The sequence below is a fragment of the Osmerus eperlanus genome, chromosome 16 (assembly GCF_963692335.1).
Source record: "Osmerus eperlanus chromosome 16, fOsmEpe2.1, whole genome shotgun sequence".
Classification (NCBI taxonomy): domain Eukaryota; kingdom Metazoa; phylum Chordata; class Actinopteri; order Osmeriformes; family Osmeridae; genus Osmerus; species Osmerus eperlanus.
The window spans coordinates 8,310,834-8,337,542 of NC_085033.1; the positions used below are offsets into that span (position 1 = coordinate 8,310,834).

Here is a 26,709-nt window from a genome sequence, read left to right on the forward strand (position 1 = left end):
CTTTTTATTTTATTTTTTTATCCCTGTGTATGAAAGCTAGTTAGCCGATAACGGGTTTGACCTTTGTGCTGCTTTCAGACGTTTCAGTGAGAACTACGTGGCTCAGATGTGGTACTTTGTGAAGTGCTTCTACTTTAGTCTGTCGGCCTATCAGATCCGCTGTGGCTACCCTACACGTGTGCTGGGCAACTTCCTCACCAAGAGCTACAACTACGCTAACCTCTTCCTTTTCCAAGGGTGGGTTTGTGGTTTGGGGGGGGGGGGGGGGTGGATGGAGGTGGGTTCCAGCTAACTGCGTGTGGCGTGTTGTGTTTTCCTAAGGTTCCGCCTGGTGCCGTTCCTAACAGAGCTGCGAGCGGTGATGGACTGGGTCTGGACGGACACCACGCTCAGCCTGTCCAGCTGGATCTGCGTGGAGGACATCTACGCGCACATATTTGTGCTCAAGTGCTGGAGGGAGTCAGAGAAGGTTTGGTCCATCTTGCATGAAAGGATTGTCTTGGTCATCTGGCGGATGGGAGATGGTTTTGTCTAACGAGCGTAGAAAGACGGCGTGCCTCTCTAGGGACGAGACGTACGTTTCTAAACAACCATTAACACAGGACCAGCCTGTTTCCAGACCTCTGAAAGGGCCTGGGCTCAGACTGGGTTACAAACTACACCATAAACAGGTCCATGAAGGGTACAGATCCACATTAAAGGCCAAACATGATCAAAGGTCCCTGCTCTTTCCCCACAGCGCTACCCGCAGCCCCGGGGACAGAAGAAGAAGAAGGTGGTGAAATACGGCATGGGAGGGATGATTGTGGCCCTGCTCATCTGCATCGTGTGGTTCCCCCTCCTCTTCATGTCCTTGGTCAAGTCCGTGGCAGGGGTGGTCAACAAACCCCTGGATGTGTCTTTTACCATCACCTTGGCTGGCTTTCAGGTTCCTGACAATGAATTACACTGTACTGCTGACTATAGTTAAAAAGACCTTAGACTTGGCTCTCCCATTGATGTTGTGTACTAACTTGAGATATTGTGCTCGCTTTACAGCCAATATTTACCATGAGTGCTCAGCAGAACCAACTGAAGGAGGTCTCCGAGTCAAACTTTATGGGCCAATTCATGAAGTCGTACTACGGCAATGATGTACGTGGAATAAACCGTTGATGAGATTCTCTTCCTCTGCAGATTCGTGAGATACATTTTCCACCAAGTCCTGAGGTTGTGTGGTTGTTTGCCTCTATGCAGGAGGCCCTGCAGTGGCTGGAGGGCTACACACCAGAGGACCTGACCATTGCTGAGCTGGAGGGGAGTTCCAACTCCCTATGGACCATCAGTCCCCCCAGTAGGAATAACCTCATCAAGGTTCTGAACGACTCTGAAGAGTTCCCCATTACTGTAGCCTGGTCCATTCAAAGGTAAGACTTGAGAGTCTTGAAAGGTGAATAATAGCTACAAGTACAAGTACGGGTATTGACTATCTTCTCCCTCTCTCTCTCAGGAACTTGACTCTGGGGGCTAAGGCTGAGACGGCGACAGGAAAGCACGTTACAAATCTGGACGACGAGACCAAGCAGGAGCTTGTGGAGTTGTTACTGGACGTAAACCCTAGCAGCACAAAGACAGTGTGAGCACATCCGCTCGGTTGTTCTGTCGTGTTCAGTGGTCGTTCTGTAGTGTCACGGTGTTCTGAAGTTCATCCACCTTTATATTGATGTCTTTTTTTTTTTTGCTTTCTGTGGCTCTTGCATAAGTGACTGATCCGTGCTCCCCGATAACAGGCAGCTGTGCTCCCTTCTCTTCCCCTGCAGGGTTATTCAACATGTTTTGCCTCGTTATCTCCGAGCTCCGAGTGACTCTGAATCCAAGCCCATAGACCAGCTTTACAAACGTGATGCCAGTAAGTCTGTTTTCCATTCTGTCATCTTTTCCATATGTATGTACTCGGGTTCTATCCAACTCTATCTCTCTTCAGAGGAAGACCCCGTGTGGTTTAACATCACCTTGACCCTGAAGAGAACCAACAACGACACAGGGAAGACGCAGGAGTGGTGGATTGTCAACCAGACGGAAGCAGCCCCATTGAAAATCAGGAGCTCCAAGAACCAGTATTCAGCAGGCCTGGAGCTCTATGTGTTCAGCGACCAGGTCAGCCCTCCGAGCCTGGGATTCCTGGCTGGATACGGGTGAGGACACACAGAAAACAAACAGGCCCTGTGGTGGAATGATCCAAACTCACATTTGGCACGTTCAATATCCTTTTGCTTTTGTTGTGTCTCGTTTCGAAAAGTACAAAGCGGATTTCTCGGAACAAAGTGAGTTGCAGTTTGTCTTGACACACCTAGGTGTGACCCTCCCGACCACACAGCTGCTTGTTAAAAGTATTTTCTCTCCTTTGCCTTGCAGGATTATGGGGCTGTACGCGTCCGTGGTGCTGGTCATTGGAAAGTTTGTTCGTGAGTTCTTCAGCGGAATCTCCCACACCATCATGTTCGAGGAGCTGCCCAACGTGGACCGCATCCTGAAGCTGTGCACGGACATCTTCCTGGTCCGAGAGACGGGAGAGCTGGACCTGGAGGAGGACATGTACGCCAAACTCATCTTCCTCTATCGCTCCCCAGAGACTATGATCAAGTGGACCAGGGAGAAGACCCAGTGAGCCTCACCATGCCCACCACAAGAACACTAGTGACATGAGAAGTGACCATGGCACAGTGACTGGCACAGGCCTTTGAGGCGGGGACTTCTCTCACGCTTCGAGTGGGGTGTATCTGGCACTGAGCAGTGGTTTAAGAGCTCTTGTGGTGTGTGTGGATTACTGTCCCTGCTTTCCCACGGAAGAACGACATGGGATGACCGACTCTGTCTCTGCCCCTGGAAAAGCAGGCTGCTCAAACAGCAGTGTGGATACAGGACAGTGTTAACCAAGGGCTTCCCATTCATGGATAATGACCATATAGATCCAATGTGTGCTCACAATTCTGCAGCTCACTTTTCAGACGGTTTCCAAATGGAGTTCCTGGATTGTGGGGTTGTGCAATACATAACTCTCAGCCTCCAAGGCAGCCTATTACGAAGGAGGACAGAATCTAGAGGCAGCTTCTGTTCTGGCCAAGATACAGAAAACCCCTAAAAAGGCACTCTGTCATGTCTGAGACTGAGACGAGCCAGTTTTGAAAAACAAAATACAGTTATTACACAATCTATACTTGCCTTACTTTGTTAGTGTGAGAAACTAAAAGTGTTTTAGTTATCAAATATATCTCTCAGGAAAAAACATCCCAAGAAGGGGTTCAGTTATTCCATTGTCGGTTCAGAAAATAAACGTGTTTATATTATTAACGCTTGAAGGATGACATAGCCAGAAAAATATGGATTTGCATTCTAAAAAAGGTGGTCAAATATTAAAAGGCATGACATGTTACAGGTCAAGGGAAAATGTGATTGAGTTCTGGGGAGATTGATGGGCAAGGGACAGTTTTTGGATATGTTCACAGTGAATGTGATAGAAAATCTAATAGCTTCTTTGTCCAGTTTTATTAGAGCTCAATCCAAGGGGGGGCTATTTTTTAATCAGGGTATAAAGAAGCTACTCGTGCATCAACCGGTAGACTGTCGTGCATCACCTTTTACAGTTATTCAAATGTCAACCTCATTTACATTCTTACATCCACAACAGTAAAATTGGTTATGCCACTAAAATGGAGGTGGATGAGACAAGTACCCATTGACACAAGTGGCATACACATACCCTGTGGTCCAAACTATGCATTAGAAGACATTGTAGCATGAAAAAACTATAATAAAGTCATTTTCATTACATGTACATGGCATTTTATGGATGATAGTGTGGACAATGCAATGTGAAAGTGTACGTGTATGATTAAAGGAAATTTGCTATCATGGAAACGTTTTTTTCCGTTTACCCATTGTGAATTACCGCATGGCAGTTTTTTTTTGTGTGTATGTCTATATATTAGCTGCCCATTGGCAGGTATGAGACACAAGAGGTTTAGAATTTTGATTTTCACTGATGGCAACATTGATGTACAGCTTTGATCTCTCTAATGCACAAATACATCATAAGTTATTGGGAAAAACATCAAAAAGCTGTGACAGGGTGCATTAAGACAAGTAGGGACATTGCGTAGCAGGTAGAGAGCATTAGACAAACGCTACACTCATCAAAAATAAATCAGGACTTTAAAAAGCTTTGCATCCATTACCTGACCTTTTTCCAAGTAACTGTTTTGTACCACTAGGTCCTGCTTCTCCCACATTTTAAACACGGTCAGCCAGACATTTATTATTGTTGTTGGATAAAATTGACAGTATGCGAAATGACCACCACCAAATACATCAAATAATTTGTTTATTTCATGATGCCGTAAAGGAAGGATCTGAATATTTAGGGAATGCACAGGAAATGCACAAATAACACACATAGCAGTGTTTGTTTCCATCTAATACAGTACAGCTTTATGTAATGGAAACTTTTGTTTTTGCAATTTCACCAATGTGGAATTATTTACATGATGTAATTGATTTTGATTTTATGTGCAGCCTTTACCATGTTTTCACTTGTTCTATGAACAACAATTAGATGCATTAGACGTATAGAACAATTTGACATTGAGTAGGAAGGTTTTGTGTATATATTATTAGAATTTAAACATTAATAGCATAGTAAAGAATCTGAACAATTCCACTACATTTCTTTTCCCTCTTGTTCTTGTTTTATTTTCTCTACCTCAGTCTATCAGTTACATACCAGATAATGATATACTTTTGGTCCAGTCACACCCTCTACAGTGCAAAGATATGCTAAACCTTGAGACACATAACTGTCTAAAATCATTATGTGAGAGCAAATCAACTTTCCTATGTTAGATCAAATTATTTTTAAATAACTTATCTTGTACACATCCACTATTGAAAAGACACTGAATGCTTTTAAAATATTTCACCAGTTATTTGACTTGAACAATGTACGTATAGTAACACTTAATAAATTATCTCTGAGATATCTACACAACAATAAATTCACATTATACACAATAATATTGTCCCTGGACAAAGTATAATGACTTAATAAATAATAGAATAGAATTTGAATTCAATTGTACACACAATCTACAATGACGACCACATTTACAATTTCAATGAACTTCAATGATTGACACCAACAAATGTATATTATGACAGAACATTACAATTTCAATAGGACACAATTTCTCAACATATAAGTGATGTCTTATTTAATTGAGGATCCACCTCAAAAACTGTACACATACACGAATATGCGATCTGGATATATATATATATATACTATATTTATGTATCAGTAGATTTAGCTCTGATTTATAACGGCTAACGGAATTTTTCATTGTTTTCACAGACAGGGAGAATCTGGGAGCTCAGAAACTGTACCCATATATGGGGAAAGGTCTACTTTTCACCTGATATGAACCCACATATCACACTGTTATTGTGTATGGAATACGAGACTGTGTAGTGAACAAATATTCAACCATCGTGTTGTGTACCTCGAGGCTTAACACAAGCCTCCCTCATAGTCGTCGTCCTCCTCTGGTGCGACCTCCCCACTGGCGCCCCCTTGTGGTGCAGCAGGGGTCTTCTTCTTCTTCACTCCACCTCCAGGCACCCTCAAGGATATGGCCAACTTGGCATACTGGGGACAGAAAGGAAGAGGAAACAGATGAATGGTATAAAATATGTTTTGGGGTGCCCAAAGTTCCCAAATTGACCTCATTGACATGAGGATAAAAATTGCTGGAGAAACTGCATTGCATCTGATGCATCTTACTCACATCATTGTCCATGTACTTCAGTAAAGGTAAGTTACAAATGTAGTGGACTACATCCTCATCCTGATCATCATACCCCGCCAGTAGTGTATTCATGGCAATGGCATCTTCACTTGTATCGTACCCAGGTAAACTGCAAGCCAATCACACATTGCAGTTTCACAATCATTTACACAGTAGCTGGTTGTGAGTATTCTACGATGAACATTCCAGAATAAACTGGAACTGTAGCTGTAGATATGCATAACACGGGTATGTACGGTGGATGAAGTAAAGTGAAGGTTTCATAAGAAGCATGACTTTACCTGTAAGTGTCTCTGACACATTTATCTGCAGCCACAAAGTCCACTCGGTGAAGATGTACCAGCACTTGTGCAGTTGTTTTCTAGACATTTGAGATAAAATCACAGACCAAGAACACATGCAGCATATAACTCAATATACAGCATTAGTACTGTAATATGAACACCATCTCAGCATGAGTACTTGACGCTTGCATACGACCAAGAATGTATAGTACCTTAAAGCACATTGGATAGTTTTCAATATCTTTGTACATGTTCTTCTCTTTCTGAAGAGCCACTGCAGCTTCATCAAGCCTGTATAGAAATATAGTGTTTGTGTTCAAATAGAGTCATATCAAAGATTATGACATTCCAACAGTAGTAGTAGGGATATGGACCCAGTAAAAGTGTGCTCTTACCTGCGCAACCGGACCAGGAGTCTGGAGGCTTTCCCCAAAAGTTCAGCTGCTTGACGAAGACGGTCCTCATTCTACAGGGAGACAGTGTGGGTGAATCAGGAACTTACTTTGAGGGGGTATCTGATCCAAAATATACAGCATTCCATCATCCTTACTTCAAAAACAGATGCTGCCTTCTGATACAAGTCCACAGCTTTCTCCAAGCTCATAGGTTCAATGAGTCTGATCACAAAAAGAATGACGATAAAAAAAAGAAAGAAAACTGAATTCAGTCAGATAACTTGTTAATAATGCCTATTGCACTCAATCACACACTAAAACAAAATATACATATTTTTGAGAATGTGCATCCCTTGGTGTGACGGGGTCACTGCTGCATGGTGTATTACAGATTATCTGATGCTAAGCTACAAGAGATAGGATCAGAACTTACTTGCCAGCCCTGTCCAAAGCCATTGCTGCTGTGTCAGGAGTTCCATTCTCCACATACATCATGCTGGCTTTTTCTATGTATTCGATAGCCTCTGGCATCTTCTTCATGTCCTTTTACAGGGAAGAGAGAGTCCATGGTGTCTTAAGTGACATGGCTAACACAAACTCTTCTCTCTCCTCTTCACTGTACTGTACGTCTACCATAGTCATTAATGTGGTCGTACAGGTATTATGCATTAGTGAGTTAGAATGAGTTAGAGCTCACCTTCATCATCATCCCAGCTTGCTCAATTGCTCTGGGGGAAAAAAACATGTTACAAAGTAGGTCTGCCAGCCTATATTTCCTTCTATGTAATTGAATGTTTGTCCAGTGAGTGTTACTTACTTCGCAGCATGAAATAGTCTGGGGATTTAGGTTGAGGAAATCACAAGACATTGTTACATTATCTAGTCTGGATTCAGTTGAAAAGAAACTGAGAAACTGACAGTCCCATAAAAAAGGATACGTTTTATTTTCTGTGTGATATTCTGCCTCCTTCAGGTAGGCATCCTTTGCTTGCTCAAACTGTTTGGCATTCTTGAAACACACAGCTGGAGATGCAAAACCCGGTATTTTCATATACAATTCTGTTATAGGCCTTACTCCAGTAAATAAGACTATGATTCAGCCCTTACCAGCTTTGGCATACTCGGACGCAGCAGTGTCATAATCTGGCTTCCACTTGGTTAGATTTGTTTTTAAACTGCCATGTGAAAAATTGTAACATTGCATCACAATCAAGTCACTATATTTGATGTTAACTAGATTAGGACGAAACTATGATACAGTAACAGTGTGAATATACTGTAGTAGGCTATGCGAATGTATTGGTACAGCTAGTAAACATCAGAGCATCTACTGTAATTTAGGATTTGTATTAACTACAAAAAACTTGGCAAGCATGCTAGGTACAGTCCATGTTACTGACATGCATAATCGTTTTATTTTTATGCAATAGCTAGCTACTGTCTAAACCGCAGAAGCTACTAGATGGGCCAAATCAATGAGTACAGTAGCTATGCTGGCTAGCGAGCAGCCTGTCTATCTGAATGAAAACACTGTGGCTTGTCATACCATTTCTCCGCTTTTGCGATGTGCTCATGAGCTTCGTTTATTTTCTGTGCGGCCATGGTGTTGCCGTCGTCGTTTACAGTTAAGGATATATGTACTTGAAAATACTGAATAACGATAAATAGATAGCCTAGATGTCGTAGGTGTTTGGATTAAAAAGACCTGCCCCGTTTCTACGTCACAGATCGCTACACTACGGATGCCCGGATGGGCGCAATGCACCATCAGTATTACTAGTTGCTACAGTAGAAGTTCTACTTCACCTACTTATCTGCCAGTACATAAAGGCAGGACAAGGCTACACTATACTTCTTGGGGCCATTCTCTACACAGGGATGCCGTTTTAGAGTGTTTTAGAGTGCAAATACATCTAGAATCTCTTGTTAGCTTGTGTCTTGTGGAATTGTAGATTTGCGTTCAGTAGCAAGGGCATATGTTTGAGACTGGCAGGACAGAAAATACAGCATAGTGTGAAGGAAACAGGGAACTGACAACTTCTGAAATTCCTCCATTACAATCTAAATCCATCTACATCTTTCTTTTTTATCGTACGAATTTGCTGAGGGGACACTATAAAGTACAAATGTTTTTAATTGTGACATACTGGAGACTTAAACTGCCGAGTTTCCAATGAAAGCATGAATGCAACTCCAAAGGAATGCGACGGAAGCGGAAAGATGCGCGGTGACGTAATGTAAAAGCTCCTGACAGTCCAAGTCGGTTGGTCAACAACAGTTGAAGAGTGAAAACTTTAGTAAACTTTAATAGTAAGACGAAAGAAACGTATTTCAACTATTCTCACCCATACGTGTCTTTATCAAAGTGTGTTTAGGTGTACAAATGTGGTATTATTGATGGATTCGAGGTACGAAATCCAGCGGAGGGTCGGTGGCGGGGGCTCTGCTAATGCGTCCCCCGCTCTGGGGGCTCAGTCTCGCCGTAGAAAAATGCCACCCAGACCCGCTGATTATAAACTTCAAATCATCATTATCGGCAGCCGTGGTGTTGGCAAAACAAGCCTCATGGAAAGATTTACCGACGATACCTTTTGCGAAGCATGCAAGTCAACCGTTGGTAAGAGTTAGACAACTTTTCCTATAGCCATGCCATAACGGTGATTGTTTATGCAGCTAGAGCTAGCATTGTTTTCCTGCACATTTGCTATCGGGTACAGTATCCGTAGTAGCCAGCCTGTATAACAATAACGGAAGCAATTCTCTGTAGATCTGTTCTATTGGTTCTATTCTATTGATCTATTGGTTTTTCATTTGATTTTCATTGCCACTTGAGTCAGTGCATTGATTGATTGATGCGGTTGCGGTTTAAGTTGTTCACTCAAGGCCTGTCAAACAGAGCAGGTCTATTAATCTCAATGATGTCAAATGTATTTTATATTCATTTAGATTGAATTTAGATTCAATATAGATTTAAATACGTATCCTGTGTTATTATTTGTTTTACTGTAGCTTAGCTTCCGTGTCTAAATCTAATGTCATGTTTAATATAACAATCTATAGATTTCCTATTTGTGTTCAGACAGGTAGGCTACAGTAAACCATGTTGTCCCAAATGTCGTTGTACAGTACTTCTAAAGAGCAGTTACGTTAAACAAGTACTATTATCTTGGATACAACTAAAGATTGGAAAGGCAGGGCCTTCTTTATTACCTTTTTTATTAGTGTTTTAAGCACTTGTCTTAACTCATCAATAAGTTATCCAGCTAGCTTAATCACTACATTTTCACTGAAAGTGTAAAAAAGCACAATATTTGTAGTCTAATTCTTCTTTATAGTGTCTATGGTACACAGCCATTTAATGTGTTGAAGGGGGAACACTGCTCTCAATATGACCAACACAACTGACAGGCCTGCCATAGTCCCAAAATAGTCAAACTCAAGCAGCTGCTTTGGCAAGCAACCATTTTGTGCCTTGTCATACTTGTGACACAGCTATGCAGGTTACTTGAGCTCCACTTTGAGCTGTGCCCCATGGTGACTCTCCTATCCCGTTGATCAAAATGTATTCAAAGTAAACAGCTACTTTTTTTTAACAGGATCCTAAGATAGAGTACCCTGTGCCACTGGATTCATTGACAACTAGGCCTAAATGTCTCAGTGGATAGTGACATTCCAGTGTACCTTTGTTTATGAAGAAGCCTTTTGTCACATATGAAGTAGCATGCATTTAATAATATGTGCACTTGCTTGGTAAGTTGGTTTGTTATCCACCTTATATACATTTTCAGTATCTTATGTGTTCCTCTGCAGGAGTAGATTTTAAAATCAAAACAGTTGAGCTGAGAGGGAAGAAGATCCGGCTGCAGATATGGTGAGTGGACAGGAGGAAGACGGAGACCACTGGATGCCTTCCACCATCTCACTGTCTCCAACAGACTGTCTATGGGTGCATCTCAGTGGTCTAGAATTGCTTCCTTTCCTTAATTTGTCCTGGACAGAAACACATGTACTTGTACTTGACAAGTGCTAAAATGCACCTTTCTATGTAGTCAGGCATGTTGAATTTTAAACAAAAAAGATCCTCATCATGAATTCTTCATTCATTTCAGTTGTTGTCAACAAGACATGTTGAAGCAATATTCCATTTTTGGAAATGGATGATTTTGTGTTGTTCAACTGCAGAGACATCTACTGCTTTGAATAACTACTGCATGCCAAAACAGACACACCTCCGTACGTGAGCTCGCTTGGTGTGTCATTGTGCTTGGCTGAAATGCATACGTGTCTCCCTAAATAACACATTCATCCTGTTCACTAACCCGTTCATCCAATTCTACCCCCCAAACTCCACCTTCCTGACCTCATTCACTTCACCCCCATAAACATCCCCTACATTTCCTATTTCTCACCCAACTCCACTCCAACCTTTCTACCACTCCTCTCCACCCTCACCATCACAGTCTATTCAGGATGGCTGTCCTGAATGTGTCTCGTGTCTCGTGTTGAGCAGCTCACATCTCACTGTCCTGCAGCCTGGGCTGCTTCATCACTGTCAGCCCTAACCCTCCTCCGCCATGTGACGCCTGTGTCTGACTGCTGCTACTCGTAGCCTGACTCTGACTCACACTGGAAAGGGACAGGCTAGCAGGCCCAAGGTACAGTACATGAACTCATATGAATGTAGCTTAACCTCTAGGCATGTCGCTAACCTGGTCCGCAAAAGTTACGGTAGCTAGGAGATCTGTCCCTTCTTGGCAATAGGCAGTCTTGTCATTCTGGGTAGATTTGTTGATATTAGAAATGGAGGGGTTTGATTCATACACATTTGTAGAGAACCTGGCAATATTGTGACACAGTTTACAGTTGTCATAAGGATGTAATCAGGAAATGGCTTTTCTTGTGTTGTGAGTTAAAATGTTCTTCTTGCTTATAGCAGATCAGTTAATTTGGTCTAATGATAATAGTTCTATGAAGCTCTGATTTACCTAGGTTTGTTCTGGGTAGGACCAGTAGGACTCTTCTTTACAGTACAAGGCTCCTTATCAGTGTAATAACATTGCAGATGATCGATAGGAACATTTATCACAACGAGCACCCTAATGTAAAGTGTCATTTCTAATGCATGCAGATCTCTGAGTGTTCCCCCTTTCCACCCAGGGATACTGCTGGTCAGGAGAGATTCAACAGCATCACCTCAGCTTACTACAGAGGGGCCAAGGGAATCGTGCTCGTCTACGACATCACCAAGCAGGAAACCTTTGATGACTTGCCCAAGTGGATGAAGATGATAGACAAGGTGACTTGTTCCTCAGCCAAATAACTGTTTCGATCAATGTTGTTTTATGGGCGGGGGGGGGGGGGGGGGTAGCATGAAGTGTTTGTGTACTCCCAGTGTGACAAGCTCTCTTCATGGGTCTTTCCCTCTCTGTTGATGGGTGTCAGTATGCATCAGAGGAGGCCGAGCTCCTGCTCGTGGGGAACAAGCTGGACTGTGAGACTGACCGCATCATCACTCGACAGCAGGCTGAGAGGGTGAGCCCTGACCTTAGAACATACAGGAGGAGTCGCCGGGTAACTTTCGTCCAAAGATTCGCTGCTTATCTTGTCCAAAGCAGCCTTGTGTCTTTCGGCGAGCTCACATGCGAGGTCAATAAACAAGAGAGTGTGATAATGCCTCAGATGCCAGTCTACATTCCTATTGATGGCCTTCATTACAGAAAAAAAGTCATTAAGATTTATTTAAGAAGTTTACTAAATTCTTTGGTTACCATAATCTTTTTTTCTACTGGTCCGATTTGAATGTTTATGCAGGCACTGTCGAAAATAAGAATCAGGCTTATTGTTGTTCGGTAACTAAAACAAGATGTCCTTTCTCATATACAGTTTGCCTCGCGAATTTCCGGGATGCGCTTTTGTGAGTCTAGCGCCAAGGATAACTTTAATGTGGATGAGATCTTTCTAAAACTGGTGGATGACATTCTTAGCAAGGTTGGTAGCTCACGGGGCTCTCTATTTTGATCTGGCTATAACTTGGTACAAAACTTTCTGTTGCTTAATTTTATGCACGCTATGCACAGGCTAAGGAGGAATTACTTTACATTTTATAATGTAATATAGTTCTTCATAACTGCTTCCACTCATGTAATCATGACTCTGTACCCTGTATAGTTTCTGCTGCTGTTCAATAGATTGACGACACCATTAACCTACGCTTTCCTCGTCCTCTGTGCTATTTTCAACAGATGCCGCTGGAAATGACCAACAATGAGCTTTCCAACAGCATCCTGTCTCTGCAGCCTGAACCGGAAGTGCCTCCAGAGCTCACCCCTCCCCGCATGCGCTGCTGTTGAGTGGACCCCCCCATTGACCCCCCCCCTCCATTCTACCTGCACATGCAGTGAACCATTCTGGCCACCAGAGGGTAGCATCGAGCAGCTGTCTGGAATTGTGAGAGTCAGTGGCTGCTGCAAGAGGCTCAGTGTCTCCACTTGATTTGCCCTCCTAATTCACCTCTGTTTTCTGTAGCTGAACTCTATAGCATGTACAACAGACAACACACACTAACACATAGACCTCACCCACCACCTCCACTGTCCATCCTTGCTCCTGACTACCTCAAGCCCAGGACTGTTCAGCTAGCTGGGCCTCCCAGGTGCCTTCCAGGTAGAGAGCCCTTGGTACCCACTGCACAGCCACACACATGGGGGGCCATAGAGACAGGAAACATGGACTCCTTATAGAGGGACTAGGGCTGCTTCTCTTCCTACGCCGTAAAAATGATTGAAAAGCACATACACTACGTTAGACTTTGAGTAACTCATGTCTCTGATCTCTACAGTTCTGGGGGTATGGAAAAGGATGCTCATAACGCACATCTCTGAGAGCAGGTTATTGGACTGCTTGTAGATACAGAGATTTCACCCTTTAAGAGTTATTAAACAAACAGTGACTGCTTGGAATAGGGCAAGATAACGTGCAGTTGTTGTTTTTTTGTGATTGAAGAAATAATGTAAATATATTGCTAGATAGCCCAGCTGATTTTGGCTGGATTCCATTGAAGAGGTTTGTGTGCTGAATTTTTACGTGTGTATATTACTGGCCAATAAGAAATAGCCTTGAAGTGGTTGTCAGTTGCATCCTTTTGCCTTACAGTATTAGTGGCTGGAATGGTTCATGTCACATTTGTATCAATTGTAATGTTTTGCACTACAATCCATTATAGCTAGTTAAGCTGACATGCTCAACTGTTTAGCAGACAGTGTAAAAATAATTACAGTATTACTTAGTCTAGGTAGCTAATGAAAACAAACCTTGTTTAAATGTTGGACCTTTTGAGTCCCTTCATTTTGGGCAAACAAGTGCAGGTGCAGATGGGTCGTGTAGTGATTAGGGGGCATTGTGGCTGTGCTCAGATATAGAATAGGTCCATAATACTGCACACAGGGAATCCTGTATACAGACTGCAAACATCATGTTGGTGGAGGAGTACACTTTTTGTTTCTAAACTAATATTGTCCAGTTGATCATTTTGGTTATGCTATTTTTAGAAGCCACTGTGAACAGTCCTTAGTCGTCGTCCGTCCCCCCCCCCATCTTATTTTTGGAACATTCAGAGCTACTGTTTAACACGGTCCACATTTATTGCAAGTAATCTTAATCCAGACTTTTTCCTGAGACCCCTAAATTAAAGCAAGTGCAAAGAAAACGTCAAATCACAATTCTAGAATTTTCTGGATGTATTCAGAGCCTATTTGAAAAATACAGGGTTATGTTTTGTTGGGAACAGCATGGGATGTCCTACAGCACAGTCTGCCCCTAATATGTGCATGTTACTTTATTATTATTTGAGCAAACAACCACAGCTCACATCAACTGAATATAAGTAATTTAAAAACAGGGACTTTAACTTTGTCTTTTTTTGTAAGTTCTAAACTGTGCTTTGACTAATTATTTCACATTGTGATTTTTCAAGTAATACGGTATGCCTGATACTTATAACTGTCAACTAAGCAGTGGTTAGTTATTCTATCCCAAAACATTATTGCTTGACAGAAGGACCTCCAATAACCGAATGTCTGTCCGTAGCCAAGTATGAAAAGTGTATATTAACTTCAAAAACTAGAGAAGTATTTGTTTCCCTTCTTTTCAAATGTGCTGGAGCCCTCTGAAGGACCTAGGTCAAATATGTTTAAACCTCTGTGTTCTTATGCAACAGTTTGTGTTTGTTCATTAATTCATTCATCACTTGTTTTAATGGTTTGTGTTAAATGTTTTCTCAAGTTTGTTGGGCTGAAATTTGTATTGATGTACTCCCATTGAGAAAAATAAGATGTATCATTCTATATAATCTGTTTTACAAACAAGCAGTTTCTGGATACAAACTTATATCATAAATATAAGTTTCTCCGCACCACATTAAACCATACAAGATGAAAGACTGCACTTTTTATTAAACCAGTTTCAGATATTTGGAAACAGTTGAAGTTTGCAAGGATTTGTGGTATTTATAACTAGTGGCATTCTCAAACTAATGATGTGCAAATAAAGTATGTATTTATTACCCTAAAAGCTGTCTCACACTATTTGTCCTAAACTTCCTGAGGGGTGACATGTGGGGCACATGTTTTTCGTACTGTGTGTGTGTGTGTGTGTGTGTGTGTGTGTGTGTGTGTGTGTGTGTGTGTGTGTGTGTGTGTGTGTGTGTGTGTGTGGGAGAGAGGGAGAGGGAAAAAGGGAGAGTGAGAGACATAGTGTGAGGAAGGACATGCGCACGAAGGCGTGTCTGACCTGGTACCAAAAACGAGGGGTGTGTTTCGGTGTTTGTGGGAGACGAGCGCATGCGCCTTGCGCAGAACTACGGGCGTCAAGTCTCAGACCGCAGCGATTGCAGATTTTACATGTCAGATAGAAGTGTGAAAGGGCAAGAGACGGGGAGCGGACGAACAGGGGCCCAAGAGGTGACGAAACCGAAGAATGGGGTATTCAAATCGGGGATAAAGAGAAGTCTGCATTTATTTTATTCCGACTAAGCTTTGCGAGCAGTGACTGCAATCTGGTTCATCATTTTCCTTCTGATAAATCCATGTATTACAGGGATTCCTTCAAGGAGACAGCACGGAGCCGGGCTAGAGGGGAGCACAATGACAACCTGGTGAATGTATACAATTGGATTAAATAAAGCAGCGCGAAAACGCAGTATGCGCATCACCAACCCGAAGTGATGAATAGCAAAACAGGGAAACAAGACTGTATTTGTGGTGTTGCCTGTCCAGAGTATTTTGCTGTGCTGAGGATCGATCTATTTCTCCATCATCCTCCCCTTGGTGTTGGAATATAATGGAGAGCTCCAATGGCTCTGGCAGTGAAACCAAACCGCAAAACCACCAGTTGGAAAAGAAACGGTTGAACAGAGCACCTTCCCCGGCAAGACCTTTTCTGAAGGATGTCCACTCCCGGTCGCCTAAACCACCTGCAGTTGTACCAAAATCCCCCAAATTGAATAAGCAGCAATCATCCACAGTGCCCTTAACCAATCGCAGCTCCAGACGCACCATAACTGGAGCGAAAGACAAACCAGCAACGGTAAAAAGTAACATCAAGTCCTCTATCACAAAAAAGATTATAAAGGTCACCCAACATGCAGCACTTGAACCTAAAATCGCCAGCAAAGTGGACAGCAGCAGTCCTATCCTCGTCAAAGGCAAGAAGGGAAAATTAGCCCCACTATCTCATAGTCCGTTCAGCCATGGTTCTCCAATACGTGTTCCAACTGGTGCTACCCTCGGCAGGGTTAGTCAAACTGACAGCAGCTCAGATTTATCAGATTGTCCTTCGGAACCGTTGTCCGACGAGCAGAAGCTCGTTCCGGTTGCTAGTAGCGATGCAGAGTCGGGCACCGGCTCTGGCAGTGACCGGGATCAGGTGGGAGCGGATAATCCGCTGCAGGCAGCATCATCCTCAGAAGCAACCGGAGGGGCTGTTGCTCCATTGCGCGTAGTGGAGACTGGCGCGGCGGCGGCTTCTCAGGCGAAGGGAAGCATGTCTCATGCTCAGCACAGCACAGGTGCACACGGAGAGAAATGTAAACAGGAGAATCCATCAACAAGCGCACAATTTAAACAGGAAGGAAGCAAGTATTTAATTGAGGAGGATTTGCTAAGGGAGATTGAAGATCTTCGTTCAGAAAACGACTACCTCAAGGTATAAACCATATCTATTTATCTGAAGTTTGTCATAATATTGTGTAGCCTATGCATAGTTTCCTCAAAATTGACAATTGTGACCATGAAATGCATGTCAATTTGATTAAGCATAGGCTATATCGTCTGCATCACCCATTGCAGAACATGGAATGTACAATTGAGTATCATCAATATCCTTTTGGGATTTTGCAGTATTTAGCGTTTGGATTTTATTAGTTGTCCACCAGTTAGATTCCACTTTCGGTTTGATGGACACTGGAGGCAAACTTGACTGATTTGTAGGCTACCTACATTACAGTTATAGTACCAATAGTGCCATCAAGGTATTCTTAACCACAGCAATCCCAGTTTCAGGATATTTTCCCTTGACAATGTTGTAGTTTCTAGATTATGGGGATACATCTGTCCCCAGGATCTAATGACATCATGAACATTACAAAGTACCTCCTGTACATAAATGAAACTTATTCAAACAAATGAGGCTATTTGATCAAGTTTGATGGAGGGGAATAGAAGAGGAGCTGATGCGGCAAAGTATTTGCCATAATGTTTCAGATGTGCAAAGATGGATTCATATGCATGTCACCATGGGATTCTCCTAACTTGATCACAGCTCTGTCTCTGCAGCTCTCTGGGAAGACAAGAGAATTAATCAGCTTTACTGCCTCTAGTCATAATGGCTGTTTCCCCCAGGACTTGATAACAGTCCTTTATCCCATGTGTTTAGGGTTCAAATGCATGCCTCCGTGTCTGTCTGTAAGCCAGATACATATCCACAGTCTTTATCCTCCACACAAGCAAACTTAACTCATCCCTTTCTGATACAGAGCAGAATCTAGATACTTTTTGTACTAGTCTTGTCAGGTTAAAGCTACACTCATAGCACCAATCAGTTATCCAGATATTCCCCGTCCCTGTCCTTCCACAATTCAGTTCCTCAGACACTGTTAATTCTTTGATTGGACACATCAGCTCAGAGCTGCACAGAGTGTCACAGCTCATAAGACTCAATAGGATATGTTTTCTTGGAGGGGGAAATAGAGACACACTCTAATCAACAAGCATGACACCCTTTATTAAGAGTCCTGTTTGACACACTCAGGCTGACCCTTTGCTTTTAACCTGCTTATTGATTTGGCTAAAACTAAATTGTCATCAGCTCCCCCACAATTGTGACAATTGGGATTTTCATTCATTTGGAATAAATATAGATTCAAGTTTCAAGCTTTATTGTCAGGTGCACAGAACAACACAAGGTCAGACAGATTCAGTTCTCATCGTCATTCCCAGGTGTTTCCCTGCCTCTGATCTCTGCCTGGGTTTTTGTTCACGTGTCAGTCAAGCCGTGTGCTCTGTCCTCAGGGGAATTGCAGTGAACAGAACGAGCAGGGTCAGCTATCAGGATAGAGGTCAACTGCTCTACCCTAGAGACTCGAAACCAACTGCCTGTACACTCTCCTCATCCTGGCCAGGCTTCTGTTATCTCTCAATGAAACATATTCACAGACACATGTGTTTTCCAGCTCGTTTTAGCTGGGGGTATAACACCAGTTCAGAGAGACAAATGTGTCAACGAAAGCCTTACTGTTACATCGTGACTAAGATGCACAGGAAGCGCACTGTCCCTGCTTCGTGACTGCTTATCGCATTGCTATACCATACTCACGTCCTAACTGCACCTGACCGTTGAGCTGTCCTCACCCCTGTGTGCTGGCCAGGATGAAGTGGACGAGCTGCGGGCAGAGATGGAGGAGGTGCGGGACAGCTACCTGGAGGAGGAGGTGTACCAGCTGCAGGAGTTGCGCCGCGAGCTGGACCGCTCCAACAAGAACTGCCGCATCCTGCAGTACCGCCTGCGCAAGGCTGAGCAGAGGAGCCTGCGGGTGGCCCAGACCGGCCACGTGGACGGGGAGCTGCTCCGCAACCTGGAGCAGGACCTGAAGGTCTGTGTGTGTGTGTATGGGAGTGTGTGTGGGTGGGGGGCTCTGTGTCAGTTTACACAAGCGTACACAAGCGTTTGCATGTGTGTGTGTGTGTGTGCAACGGGTGCATACTCATATCCCCTCGTACACACCTGTCTGTCGATGTATTATTGGTTTTTGTGTTATGTGCGTCATGCCCACGTGACCCCCCAGGTGGCGAAAGACGTGTCGGTGCGTTTACACAACGAGCTGGAGAGCGTGGAGGACAAGCGCACCAGAGCGGAGGACGAGAACGAGCTCCTCAGGCAGAAGATCATCGAGGTGGAGATCTCCAAACAGGCACTGCACAACGAGCTGGAGAGGGCCAAAGAGGTACGATGGTAATGCGGTCTGTGACGAGGATGAGGATGATGATGATGATGAGGATGATGAAGCTAATGAGAAGAACCGGCATCATATAACTGGCCATTCAGAAGTCTGCTGTACTCCAAACAGCTTTCAGCTGTTATGTGAGCCTATGTTTGTGTATAGGGTAGTATTCTGTCTGTTTCAAATCAATGGAGATCATTGCCCAGAGCAATGAGGGTCACTGGAGTTAATCATCTCCATTAATCATTACATGGTTCCCTAAGCCCTTCAGGGTAGAGTTTGATCAAATACAAAGTCTGGGTATCTATCACAAATATTAGAAAATGGTTTAATGTGTAGACACTGAGCCCCAGACCTTTTTTACTTTTGTTTATTATACGGCTAGTGTACGTGTCAACACTCCATCGTGTGTTTGATGTAGCTCATTAGAGTGTCTGTGCCTGGTTAAGAGACGTGAAGGAAAAGAAGATGTGGAGAAGCTATTCTTGGTGATTGGGTTTATCTCCTTGCTTAAGCTAATGAACTGTGACATATGCAGGTATAGTGCTGCCTGGGAACACAGGGGAACTAGGGCAGAGATACACACACGTTCAGTGTGTGGTGACAGTCAATAGCATTGTTACTATATCTCACCATAGGGCTCGACATGTTCCTATTCACTGAAGCAAGATTTTTCAGCTTATAAAAGGTCCACCTGACCTGCCGGTGTCTGACCTTGCAAGGACATGTCTAGGTTTGGTTTGCTGATGCAGCAAGGATTAATTTCTCCTGACTGCTGTTGGACGTTATTGACCTTTTCAGTGGTTTGTGAGTAGTGTGGATAGGCCACCCTGTGGGTGTAGTGAGTAGGTGGCACCCTCTACGTGGTGGCCTTAATCTGTACTTCAAGTTAACTCGGAGGGACAGCGACCAGAGCGAGAGCCTGGCAAACTGACACCGGGACCACAGGAAGCTCTGAGGGATGGAGGGATGGACGGAGAGAGAAGGGGAGGGAGAGACACAGAAAGGCAGAGCTGTTCTAGTGCACTGAGTGATTGCAGTTTCTCCTCCACTCCCCTGAGGTTTGCCCCAGAAAAACACTGGCAGCGTCTGGATCTGCGCTCTACACGTCATGTGACCACCGCTCCACTTCCTCACCAGAGGTGTTGATATTCTGTGCATTGTCCAACATTCTCTAATTAAGCAGGACAAAGGCTCTTATAATTATTTTCCTTATGTAAGGGGAAAAGCTCATTCTTTAGGCTCATAAAGATTTTCCTGGTGTGAGGGATTCTTCCTTTTTTTTCTCAGAGAGGATTTAATAATGTATGCTTCTGGCTGTTGCATATTTTGTTTCATTCCCGCAAAATTCATAAGGCCGAGTATTATAAATTTACTTGCCAGAAAATGTCAAATGCCTGATTCTAAAGTGTGATTTAAAAAGATGCATCACACACAATCTTTCTCATGGAGAGGAGCACACACAGCTGATAAGAAGCATGTTCTTAAGAAGAATGTTGTGGAACCGGACGAAGAGCTTACTACTTCCTCATTAACCAAGTAGCTGGAATCCATGCATTTCATTTGGACTCAGTCTCCTCTATTTTGAAACGCTCGACTAAAATGGTTCATGAGGTAGAGAAGTTCAAGAAGTTAGAAAGCCTTACGTAGAAATCCCATATTTATGTGTTGAAATAAAATATCAAAGTGAGCTACAATATACCAGTGAATATGGTGAGTAGAGTAGAGAGAACGAGATAAGAGAGAGAGAGACAGCTAAGAGAGACAGAGCTAAGAGAGAGAGAGCTAAGAGAGAGAGAGAGCTAAGAGAGAGAGAGAGCTAAAAGAGAGAGAGCTAAACTGGACTGTGGGCCATATGCTAGCTGGTGCATTATGCTACAGTAACTCCCCACCCTGTCCCTGCCCGTGTGCTATCTGAGGGAGCACAGTGGGACTCTGGCTGAGGGATTGGCACCCTGGCTTGGATTAATCCAACAAGAAGGCCTGGTTATGAAACGGCCTGGCATGTTTCAGAGCCGGACGCTTGGGGGGGGGGGGGGGGGGGAGAGGAGGACAGGCGTGCAGTCAGATGGCTGTGGCGGCCTGTCGGCCTGGGATACAGCCACAGCTTACCAGCCTTTCATAAACAGTTTAGGAGAGCCGGTGGCCACGACCGTCTGTTGTAGTGAGTAGCTGGGCATGTTGCAGCTGCTGTCTCCGCGTGGTGGAGGTGAACACAGGAAACAGGGAAGGAGAGGATGGTGGAGTGGTTTAAATCATGTCTTTGGCCTTTCAAGAAAGCCTTGCCGATGATGCGTTTAATGAAGCATCACTGATGTGAAGTCATATCACTAAGAGATTCAGATGATTGAATACTTGTTATCAGAATTCAAAGAGTCTACTACAGCTTCAGCAAACTGTCCTGCTCATTGTGTGTCGGCGCCAGTCGGTCAGCATGGCTGCACCAACACCAGGAAACGCTAGCGTGTGACATACAGTTACTGCAGTGACAACATCGATAGAGAGGGAGAATGACTCTTGGCTGCTTTGCTCGATAGCAGTGACCCACACTCCTGTGTTCCTTCACGTCCAGATTGAGTAGAGTAGATGGAGTTTGGTGTCTCAGCAGATCCTGGTTCCTCTCTGCTGCTAGAAGGATAGCAAAGAATCTCATTGACCTAGTTAATGTCTTTTCTCTGACTCCACCAGTGGAGGAAGAGAGAGGAGAGAGCGAGGGGAGGAGAGGAGGGCGAGAGCAGCGTAGGGACTCTGCTACTGTAAGAATTTACTGCAGTGACACACATCCATAGGAAGCTGTGAAGAAGTCCCTGCTGACAAGACTGTATTCTCTAGTGACTCTGGTGGGATGGACACTGTCATATATACACAGAGCACCTAGCTCAGGACAAATGACAAAGAAAGGGATTTGGCCTAATCCATTCTGTATGAACCCAGTCGTGTCCATATAAGGATTTATGTGTCCTTTGATGTGAAAAAACCTTTGAGAAAAAATCGATTTGAATATTTTGCATGAATTTTTAGAAGTGGATGAACACGCTATCGCATGCAACCTCAACAACACTGACTCATATTCCCTCTCTTTATCAATGAAACAGACCTCAGTCTAATCCCCGAACCCACTCCAGCGGTTTAGGGGATGAGACGAATCTGTTCTCAGTTAAACACATCTGTCCCAGACTCCTCTGCCCAACCTCTATGCCAGAAGTGTGAAATGTCAAGCTGCCTTTTTGGATCCCCAGAGCAGATGTTTATGGTTCTAAATTAAATAAATCCTCAACCAGCCTTGGATAATCCATCAGATTTGCTCCAAGGTGGACACCCAAGCCAAGCAGAAAAAAAAGATGAATGGAATACGAGCGTTTAATCTGGTCTGAAAAGATGTAATCAAAACCCACTGGAAGTGGGTTTCACCCAGGTCAAACCCACTGGAAGAGGAGTGGACAAATTCCTTGCCGTTTTCCCCCCATCACAGATCCTCCTCTCCTGCCAATGTTTCTATAACCGCAGTCCGCAGATATCCTATGGTGTCTCTAAACGGATTAGAGTCATATGCAGGAGTGGTGACAGCATCTTGGCAGACACTTGTCTGCCCTGAGTCGCTGTGTTTCCCAGCTCTTTCCCAGTGAAGCGTAGTCAAAAAAGCGGTGTGCTCGGATAAGGATGTGCTCGGATAAGGACGTGCTCGACGACACTGCGGGACATGGTCAGATGGAGGGGCCAGCTTAAACTGTGTGGATGAGGACAATGCATCGTCTGACTGGGCAGGAGCTAGCGCAGAAGGGCTGTCTCTGTGCTCTGGTCAGCGAGGGCCAGGGGAAATGCTCCTCAGAGACCAGGAAGAAGCCAGGGCGAGGAACGCAGAGTTCCAGCTTCCACTGAAACAAAGTGTTCTTGCATGTCTTCTCCTGTAGCACAGTGCAAACAGGGTGTGGAAGTGTACTGTACCTTTCAGGAGAGCTGATCATTCGTTTTGAGCAGACTGTACATTGTCTGCGTCTCATTGTCTGATCCATACAGATTCCCTCACGGAACAGAGATCAAAGGATGGACTGCAGCTTGTTCTCTGTCAGAGTTGGTCATCATGTACAGAGGACTGGCAGAGCAGATGTGTGCTCAGTGTTTTCTAGGCTTGTTTTGTTGCAATCAAGAAGCCATCATTTAATAACGACTTCAGCAATAATAGACATGCCTCCCTGGTTGAATGCTCCACAACTACAGTCTCACTGAATATAGATCAGATAGACTTTCCAAACAACACAGAATATTCAGAAGTAAACAACAGTAGATAAGGTCATGGTCAGTATTGCCCCACTTGTTTAACAGAGTTAATCCAACAACTGACATTGAACCTGATTACCCTTATTTACTAAACTGTTTTTCTGCTTACAAGTCATTAGAACCATATGTGCCAAGCCATCTCCTGTCCCACTGACCCATATCTCCCCGTGGCTCTAACCCCTCCTGAGCCACCTGAGCAGGCAGCTTGGGTCTGGAGGAGCGTCTAAGCCATCTGTCTCAGTGCTCTGGACTCCTCCTCACACGTCACAAGAAGCCTGATCAATACAGCCCTGAGGACTGCCCACTGTCCCACATCCACTAGGAACATCCACTTAAGCAGGTTCCAGCCCAGGATGTGGGCCACCATCTGGGCTGACGAGCCCACGGAGAGGCTCTCTGGAGGAAAGCGGAGAGGTGCTGCCACCTGAGGTCTGGGTGTTGGTTGTGACAGTGGTCCTCGGGGATGGTACCATATAATTCAAACAGCTCTCCGCTGGCCTCCTTCCTCCCGCCTGGGCACCTCAAAGCAGCCCCTGTGTGTGGAGCCCTCAGCCCCTCCTGCTCATTACTGAGCCATTGTGACCCTTTTGACACAGAGGAGGAGTGAGAGAGATGAGGGGAGGGGTGCGGGGAAAGGAGGGGCTCATTATGAACCAGCTGGACCCCCTCTTCTCTCCGCATCCCCCCCCCCCCCCCCCCCATACACACACACACTCTCACACACACCAATCTGGCAGATAGGAATGAGGGTACATTGTCTGGCTGGTGCCCATTAGTGGGAGAAGAGGCCTGTCTGATCCCAGAGGGGAAGAGAGTCCTGGGCTGGCTGTGTGGAGCAGGAGAAACAAAGATACACAAACATTTATATTGATATACTAATAGAGTTGTAGATTTAGATTTGTAGATATAGTATAGGCTTTATCACTTTAGACATGTGGTTAATGGTCACTGGCTTAGGAGGAGGGCTCTTGAAACAACAGGACACATGGTAATTATGAATGATTTACTGGGCCCCCTGTTGTCCTTTAAGTAGCTTGAATACTTAATTCTGTGTTAATCATAGGCTGAGGGTAATTAGTTGCTGATAAGTTCTCAATTAAGATATTTGAATCAACAGAAAGATGTTTACAAAAAGAATGGGTATTATTATGTAGTAATGGGCAAAGCTAGTTCAGGCATCCTGCGTGTCATGTCATCAGCTGACATCTCATGTGATCACGCAGGTGTGTTTTATGAAGGTCTAGGCCTCCCCCTTTAGGGAACATAAATGGCAGCATGCAGCATGCAGTCACAGACCCGGGCGTTGTGTTTATTTTACATTGGGACCTTTTATGGCTTTATTTATTATTTTATGTTGTTGGTTTGGCCGACAGTCCATCGAAATACATTACTATCCAGACTGTTACTGTATGCAAAAACATAACCGATGAAGAGAATCTACAAGGTAAATATAGAAACATCTGACACATCACTCGATGCAGCGGTGACTTTCAATACCTGCCTACTTCTAATAAGACCTGATTAGATAATCCTTGAGTCTTTCAGTGACAGAGTTTAGAGGAGCTTCCTGGTCGCTTACAGATGCACAGGTGTTATGGCAGCAACAGTATGACAAATGTTGAATGCTTTCCCTGTTTCTGAGTTGCAGCGTTATTTTCCTGAGGGCTGGAGTCAGAGGTGACTGTCTCCTTCCCTGGCATGAAGAACAAGGGATGATGTTCTCCTCCATCTCTCTCCCTTTACATGGTTCTCCATGTTAGAGCAGTACTGCGGCCCGCTGGCACCATGCCAACTGCCATCCCAGAATACTCGGTGGACCTGCTGAGTAACTTGTCGACAGATGACAGATGGCAACTTTCCCCCTCCTCCAGGGCTGTCTGTGCCGTGATATCATTTGTAGCGGTTACTGTTGCTCAGCAAACTCGACATAAACCGACATACACAGATGTAGCTGGCCTACATCCATGGATTGTGAATGAGATGGCTGTGTGTCATTTAACAGAAAAAAAGAGTGGTCACTGAGGGCGGGGCATCCTGTGCCCCTTCTTTTTATAGCAGCGTCATCCAATTAGTCCCGCTCCCTCTCTCCCATTGGGCCTCACCAGAAGCAGCTCTCCGGGAGGTTGCCAGTTTCACTCTCCTTATCCTTCTCATCAGAAGGTGACACAGGTTGTTAAGGCCGCTTTACATTACATAAATGGCTCTATCAGGCTTTGAACAGATCATTTGTTAGAACAGGAGAGTATACAGTATGGTCAAATAAAAGGCTCTGATGTTTCAAGAAGCCCACCCGTTCAATAACTAATCACCTCAGGCTCTCAGCCTCAGCTCAATAATAGGTTAATGGATATTTAGAATCAGACAGGCCTATTTTGGCCAGCTGTTCATCTTATGTCCCCAGTGTCCAGTCCTTCTACCTCCCTCTCTCTAACAGTCCCATAACCATGGCAGCCAGTGATGGGCAGCTCAGTCAGGCGTTGAGTCATTAGTTACTGTGAGGCTTAGAGGGTTGGCTGGCTGGCTTTATTACTGTTCACTGGCTGGCTACTGTTACTGATCTGTGTGTTTGTTACTGAAGTGTGTGTCTGTGTGTGTATGTGTGTGTGTGTGTGTGTGTGTGTGTGTGTGTGTCTGTGTGTGTATGTGTGTGTGTGTGTGTTCACATGCAAAGGCACATACCGGCACAAATGTGTGTTTGTTGTGCATACAAATGTGCGGACTTGAAGGGATGAGAGCGGTGTGCAGGTGCCAGGGCAGCTCCGCCCCTGTGTTGTGTAGACACAGCAGACACAGGAGCTGGCTACAGTAACAAAGACAGCATTTACAGTAGCTGCACATCCGTCTGTGGTGGCAGGCCTGCTGATGGTGGCTGCTTCCACTGTACCCCCATGTCTCTCTCTCTCTCTCTCTCTCTCTCTCTCTCTCTCTCTCTCTCTCTCTCTCTCTCTCTCTCTGTCCTCTTACAAGGGGACATGCTGATCATAGCACTTAAGACTTTCAGCCAAATGAGTATTCAAGATTACACACACATTCACACATACCGGTCTATCATAAGAAAGTAACTGATACTACATGCTACATGATACGACGTGCAGGTTCTTTTTATCTTGGTAGGAATAACGAGGAGGCTATAGGAGGAGCGTGCGTGCATTTCAGTCCTTGTCACAGGGTGAGGTATTCAAAAGTGGCTAATTATACCTTTTGTTTTGAACTGTTTAATTTAGAGTCATTACATGCTTGGTAGACTGCAAAAGGATTTGTATGCAATTTGCACTTCATTGCAAATTACTTTCATGTTCTTATTTCCCTAAACAGTGATTAACAAGTATATTCTGATGGTTTGGGGAGGTAGGGGTGCGTGTGTGTATTATGTCCCTTGCCAGTTGGCATGGCTGTATCGAACTGAGGCCAGATAGGAC

The 26,709-nt window shown here is 44.2% G+C and overlaps 4 protein-coding genes across 7 annotated transcripts in view; 3 read left to right on the plus strand and 1 right to left on the minus strand.

The window, feature by feature from the left end:
* LOC134036489 (piezo-type mechanosensitive ion channel component 2) overlaps positions 1-3,268 on the plus strand; it is a 40,652-nt gene extending 37,384 nt beyond the window's left edge. The window contains exons 46-54 of the mRNA XM_062481471.1: positions 79-237; positions 322-469; positions 740-928; positions 1,039-1,134; positions 1,237-1,406; positions 1,490-1,615; positions 1,800-1,888; positions 1,964-2,174; positions 2,395-3,268. Of these exons, the coding sequence (XP_062337455.1) occupies positions 79-237; positions 322-469; positions 740-928; positions 1,039-1,134; positions 1,237-1,406; positions 1,490-1,615; positions 1,800-1,888; positions 1,964-2,174; positions 2,395-2,647 (1,441 nt within the window). The 3' untranslated portion in view covers positions 2,648-3,268. The remainder of the gene's footprint in view (positions 1-78; positions 238-321; positions 470-739; positions 929-1,038; positions 1,135-1,236; positions 1,407-1,489; positions 1,616-1,799; positions 1,889-1,963; positions 2,175-2,394) is intronic.
* A 1,477-nt stretch (positions 3,269-4,745) lies between these two features.
* On the minus strand, positions 4,746-8,248 carry napgb (N-ethylmaleimide-sensitive factor attachment protein, gamma b). Its single transcript, XM_062481163.1, has 12 exons — positions 8,066-8,248; positions 7,627-7,694; positions 7,458-7,542; positions 7,337-7,354; positions 7,217-7,247; positions 6,953-7,062; positions 6,675-6,741; positions 6,520-6,590; positions 6,337-6,415; positions 6,122-6,201; positions 5,820-5,949; positions 4,746-5,680 (listed from the first exon to the last, which is right to left on the minus strand). Exons 1-12 carry the CDS (start codon positions 8,119-8,121, stop codon positions 5,543-5,545), a joined length of 933 nt encoding a protein of 310 aa, XP_062337147.1. The 5' UTR covers positions 8,122-8,248; the 3' UTR covers positions 4,746-5,542.
* Positions 8,249-8,551: 303 nt separating this feature from the next.
* On the plus strand, positions 8,552-15,098 carry rab12 (RAB12, member RAS oncogene family). The gene is made up of 6 exons (XM_062482349.1): positions 8,552-9,136; positions 10,330-10,390; positions 11,677-11,815; positions 11,962-12,051; positions 12,403-12,507; positions 12,762-15,098. The coding sequence occupies exons 1-6, from the start codon at positions 8,917-8,919 to the stop codon at positions 12,867-12,869; spliced, it is 723 nt and encodes a 240-aa protein (XP_062338333.1). The 5' UTR covers positions 8,552-8,916; the 3' UTR covers positions 12,870-15,098.
* A 284-nt stretch (positions 15,099-15,382) lies between these two features.
* The window catches only part of LOC134037055 (microtubule cross-linking factor 1), a 34,052-nt gene continuing 22,725 nt past the window's right edge, over positions 15,383-26,709 (plus strand). For all 4 annotated transcript variants that reach the window (XM_062482345.1, XM_062482346.1, XM_062482347.1 and 1 more), the window contains exons 1-3: positions 15,383-16,719; positions 18,440-18,664; positions 18,857-19,015. In XM_062482345.1, coding sequence (XP_062338329.1) covers positions 15,856-16,719; positions 18,440-18,664; positions 18,857-19,015 — 1,248 coding nt within the window. In that variant the 5' untranslated portion in view covers positions 15,383-15,855. The remainder of the gene's footprint in view (positions 16,720-18,439; positions 18,665-18,856; positions 19,016-26,709) is intronic.